The sequence below is a fragment of the Austrofundulus limnaeus genome, unplaced genomic scaffold (genome assembly GCF_001266775.1).
Source record: "Austrofundulus limnaeus strain Quisiro unplaced genomic scaffold, Austrofundulus_limnaeus-1.0 Scaffold215, whole genome shotgun sequence".
Taxonomy (NCBI): Eukaryota; Metazoa; Chordata; class Actinopteri; order Cyprinodontiformes; family Rivulidae; genus Austrofundulus; species Austrofundulus limnaeus.
This window is the reverse complement of record NW_013952617.1, coordinates 496,980-502,153: the sequence shown is the minus strand read 5'-3', so window position 1 is coordinate 502,153 and position 5,174 is coordinate 496,980. Positions and strand designations below refer to the sequence as shown.

The 5,174-nt window shown below is 39.9% G+C and overlaps 1 protein-coding gene across 1 annotated transcript in view; it reads left to right on the top strand.

Annotated features, from left to right (window-relative positions):
- Positions 1 to 4,629, top strand: part of fam20cb (FAM20C golgi associated secretory pathway kinase b) — a gene marked incomplete at its 5' end in the record, with an annotated part of 111,590 nt that extends 106,961 nt beyond the window's left edge. Inside the window, 4 exon segments of the mRNA XM_014019290.1 lie at positions 173 to 254; positions 1,980 to 2,039; positions 2,220 to 2,370; positions 2,949 to 4,629. Of these exon segments, the coding sequence (XP_013874744.1) occupies positions 173 to 254; positions 1,980 to 2,039; positions 2,220 to 2,370; positions 2,949 to 3,065 (410 nt within the window).
- Between the last annotated feature and the right edge of the window lie 545 nt (positions 4,630 to 5,174).

The window sequence follows — 5,174 nt, the reverse complement described above, 5'->3', positions numbered from 1 at the left end:
GGGGGTGGGGATGGGAGGAAGACCAGGGAGGATGATTCAACCACTCAACCACTAGATGTCGCTGAAAACAACAAATCCTACACGTTGTGCCTTTAACACACTCTACAAAAAACTAAGTTAATGATTTTGGTACTTACTCTTGCTGATATTTTTGGTCTGTGTTTCCTAACAGGAAACATGGATCGCCACCACTATGAAACGTTTGAAAAGTTTGGAAATGAGACCTTCATCATTCATCTGGACAATGGCAGAGGGTAGGCTGAGACAGTTTCAGTTCTAGCAGAATTGATGCACAAACAGTTTATGTCAGTCGTAACTCATTGTGGGCATGGGTGTTCTTTTGGGGGACTTTTAAGGCTTTATTTAAACGGTTTATTTTCCAGGATGGAATGGTGATACAACATTCAGCTTGAGTAGTTTTTACAAAGTAGCCAGAGGCTTAAAGTGCCTGTGACATGCATATTCTTCAAATACAAAAAGTCAACGAAAACATCTTTATCTTTAAGAAAGTTGGAACAATACACACGATTTAACCCATTTTTTCCCATAACTGCATATTTTCTTCTGAACTTGGCTCAGCCAAAGTGAAACAGGAAGTGATATCAAAGGGGAACTCTTTAACAAAGAAAACTCTCTGATCTTCTTTTATCGAAACAAAAATATTTGAACTCTGACTCTTCTTCATCTCTCTGATAGTGACTCAAAATAATCTAAGAAACATCAGATTCTTCTCTACAGTCTGGGTTGTTGGCTGTTGTAGCAACGCTCTGTTCACATGCAGACATTCCCCTTTGACATCACTTCCTGTTACTTCACATGTAAATATCTCAACAACTGTTCATCTCAGCGACATGAAATTTATTTAGCAATATTTTATCAGTGTCCTCTTTCTAAAAATGCATTCATGTGTATTACAAAAAATTGACATCACAGGCACTTTAATGTTCCCCTGCCTCACTGTAAAACCAGTTCTGATGTGTTTGGGATCACTGGCCCATTGGAACAGCCACTTGTGTCCAAGCTCTACCTATTTAGTATTAGTTGGAGATGAAGCTGAAGAAATGTAACTGCTCCATCCACTTTCCTCTTTGCCACGGGTGTCCCTTCAAGCAGTTCTCATTGGTTCAGCATCGCCAGAGTGGGTCTCCACCAATCCACCACAGTGGTGATTTCCAGGCGAGTCAAGCCAAGTATTCCACACAAGTGATTTTACCGTCAGCAGATTGCTTGTCCGTGGATTGACTGAGCCGAGGCAAAACTTGTAAATTCTTCCTGAAGTGAGGTGCAAACTTTTTGTTATCGTCTTTAGGAGATGAGTGCAAACAGGTCGAGCTTGACAGAGCAGTCTGAAATGAGCAGGTACACTGGGAGGTTTCGGATAAACAGGCCACTCATGTTATGGGCGCACTTATAAACAATGTTGTGACAAAAAAAAGTCAGACTAGKGGATGATAAAACCACAACGGCCAAAGATTCACCCTCAGAGTGAGGGACACACTGCCATGGATAAACACCTATCTTTGCCCGGACTTGAACTTGAACGAAATGAACCAATAAAAGTGAGACTTGACRATGGAGAACCAGGACCAGAGCATGATGCTGCCACCACCATGCCTGACTGCTTATACAGTGTTCTTAAGAGTTAAATCTCACTTTGACTCCTCCGAACCTATATCTTGTCTTTCTGGCCAAAACTTCAATCCTCTGAACATAAATGTTTTTTGCCGGATGGCATCTGGCTTGTCCATCCAGCTTGAAAGTGTCTCTTTTGGAGCAGGAGCTAATTCTATTTCTGACCTAACTCTTGTTTTTAAAAWAAAAAACATTGAAACAGTTTGTTATATAACCATTCAAACAGTTTGAACAAATTATAAAAGCTTGATATTAAAATAAACTTTTGACCACAACTGTTTAGGTATCATGAACATAATGCTGATCAACTTAAAAAAAAAAACTACAATTAAACTTGTGTGTTTCAGCTTTGGAAAGCACTCTCATGATGAGATTTCCATCCTGGTGCCTCTGACTCAGTGCTGCAGGTAAAGTCTTTGCGATCATTGAGTTAAAGAAAAGTGTTAGCAATAAAAATACAGTGGTCATGAATTTGACTTGAATTACAAATTTCTTGTTTTTACATTAGTTTTGCATGAATACAGACATTTTGCATTTATCAAAACTGACTTAGTTTTCCCCTCCCATCCACTGTTTCCTGCGTTCAGAGTCAGAAAGTCGACCCACCTGCGTCTGCAGCTGCTGGCGAAGGAAGAGTACAAGCTGTCAGTGCTGATGGCAGAGTCCATGGAGAGGGACCGGCTCACGCCCATCCTCATCCAGCCACACCTGGACGCCATGGACCGACGTCTGCGCCTGGTCAGTGTTTATCCTCACTATTCTAACTAAATGGTATTGATCAACGTTAATATTAACAGCTGACGGTGAAAGCTGTCAGTTATCCACCAGGTGACAATATATGAACCCAAATACAGCTGTAGAATATCAATGATAAGTCTTAACATGGCAACATGTGACTCATGTYGTTCATGGGTTGACTGGGATATTTTAGTGCTTTAGAATTATCTTTTGCTAAAACTTTCAGTGTTAGTGCTTTAGAATTAAGGGACCTAAAAATTTGAGTTAGTGTTTTAGGGCTAGTGGAACTAATTTTTAGATTAGTGCTATCCACCACTGCTGTCCACACGTTYGCTCTGTCAGGTTCACAGTAWTTGGCTGAGAGTTTATTAGTGCTGTAATTATTGCAATGTTTCTACAACTCTGCAGTTCCTAAGGGTAACAGTCAACAGATAATGTCAGTATACACAATAACAATGTATAAAAGAGGGCCCTCGCTCAGTCTCTTCATCAATTCAGGGGTCCCAGACTGAAAAATATTAAAGACCCCTGTCTTAGACAAAAGCTTACAGTGACACGTCTTGTCTTGCTGTCTCCAGGTGCTAAATGTWTTGTCTGAATGCATCGAGAAGGAGGGTCACAGTTATGTGGTGGAGGATGACCTCCAGGAGAACCAAGGACAGGACCACGCCCACATCAGCCCCAGACAGAGGTAGCCGGGGGGCAGGGGGGCACGCGACTGGCCGGATTGGGCTGGCTSTCTGAAGTAAAGACTCTGGAGTGATCTAATCTCGTCTCTTCTTCTGTGCTGAATTTCAYCTGAGGACAGTCCCCCCAACCTCTCCCCCACCCCGCTCCTGAGGTGACCGAAGCTGTACTGGAAGGAAGTTCTGCTGGATGGGACGGGACTTTACCAAACCACGAGGCTGGACGAAAACCGAACCACCACTTATCACCTTAAAAAAATCAACTCTGACATAGGATAGCAACACCACAGACGACCCAGACACCCGTCAACTCACCGCTGCAACTAAACAGAGACGGCTKCTCGCTGTAAGGACCCTTCTGTTGGATTCAGTGAATTCTGAGGGCCTCGGAGCGAGTTTCCTGAACTGAATCTACTTATTGTTAGCAATGCAAGAAGGTGGATTGGAATCAAAAATATGTTTGTTTGTTTGGAGTTTTTTTTTTTTTAATGTCTTGTTTCATATTTTCTTTTTAAATGTTCTTTCTGCTAAGCTGTTTGGATTTTCGCGATGGAGATTTTGGATCGGAGTGCAGGTTTACTCCTGGATAATTTAATTTAATTTAATTTTTTTCCCCTCAACTGTCAGATGTTCTTGAAATGAAAAAAAAAAAGAATGAGAGTATTTATTACAATTTGTATTTATTGTTTTAAAAACGAGCTGATCACACAAAAATGATTTAGCATCCACAGACGCGTACTTCGTCATTTCTCCACAAGGGGGCAAACTGAGCATGTGCAAACATTCCAGCTCATTCCAGTCTGTACAAAAACAAAACTGGCCAATGCATTTCCACTTTTGTTTACAATATTAGATCCCTTTTGTTTTTGTTTGTTTTTTTTTATATTCAGGTTTGATTTTCGGCTCTGAAAGCCAAAAATGTGACACTAATTATTTTATTTTATTTTATTTTGTAATGTATTCGACGTCCAAGATGTTGCTGTTGTGGAGAGCTTTATTTTTAAGGATGTACATTTCATTCCTCGCCAATGGCCGACAGCTGCTGGCGTCAATGATTCAGTCGCTGGGCTGAAAGTTAATATATACAGTAGGAAAAATCTAGTGCCTGTGCAATGATAGAAATACTTGAATGTCTGGTTTCATAGCAGAAAAGGGTACAAGCTATAGATAATAACAGATGTCTTCATACGTGGACGTGCTGATTTCATGGGGTTTATATTTGGGTTCTATTCTGCAAGTTTTAAGTTCCTGTAGTCCTGTCTGTGTCAGGGCATCCACGGATGTGTGGGAGACCACCAACAACCAAAATGCTTCTTTTTAAAAAAAACAATTTGACTAATTGTTTCTGTGGGTTTTACTTTTTGCATTTCTTTGCAACATGGTAAGAGTGCAATAAAACAGAATAAGCATCACGTCATAGCGTACCTGTGCTCTTGATTTACAGGTGTCGAGAGGAAACAAATCCAGGTACAGGTAGGCGTGGGGAGTACAAGATACAAGGAATTATATTTAATTTCACATAATGAAATGTTGTTGTTTTTTTTGTGAAAATAAAATTTTGTTGTCAGCAAAAGTGTTTTAAAAGTTCAGGAGGCTGTCTTGAATAAAAAAAATGCCATATTATAAACAATATGTGCTTTAAAGATTTAATATGTATGAACAGTGTGTCTGTTAGCAAAGTATCCCTCAAGCCAGTGGACAGATTTTAATGCAATTCTCAAAATTTTATTATTAGATGGCCTCTACAACTGATTAATTTTCTGAGTCAACTCAATTCAAGAAGGCTGCCACAGACCACTAAAAGTAGAAAACACAAAAATGACCATAACTCATTTAATTATGCAGCTACTGAGCYAATAATTTGTATGTTTGTAGCTGAGAGTCATCCCCAATAGACGCTTTGAGCACTAACTGATTATGTGAGGTTCGTTTAAAACTTTGGGCATCAACTACTAGAATCAACCTTGTTGTCTGTTAGCAAAATAACTCGTGAACCACTGGACTGATTTTAATGTAACTTTCARGATGTAGTAACTGGGTGTGCTTCTGTAACTGATTACACTTTTGAGTCAGCTCATTTCAAGATGGTTACTGCAGCTGATCAGAAAACACAAAAAT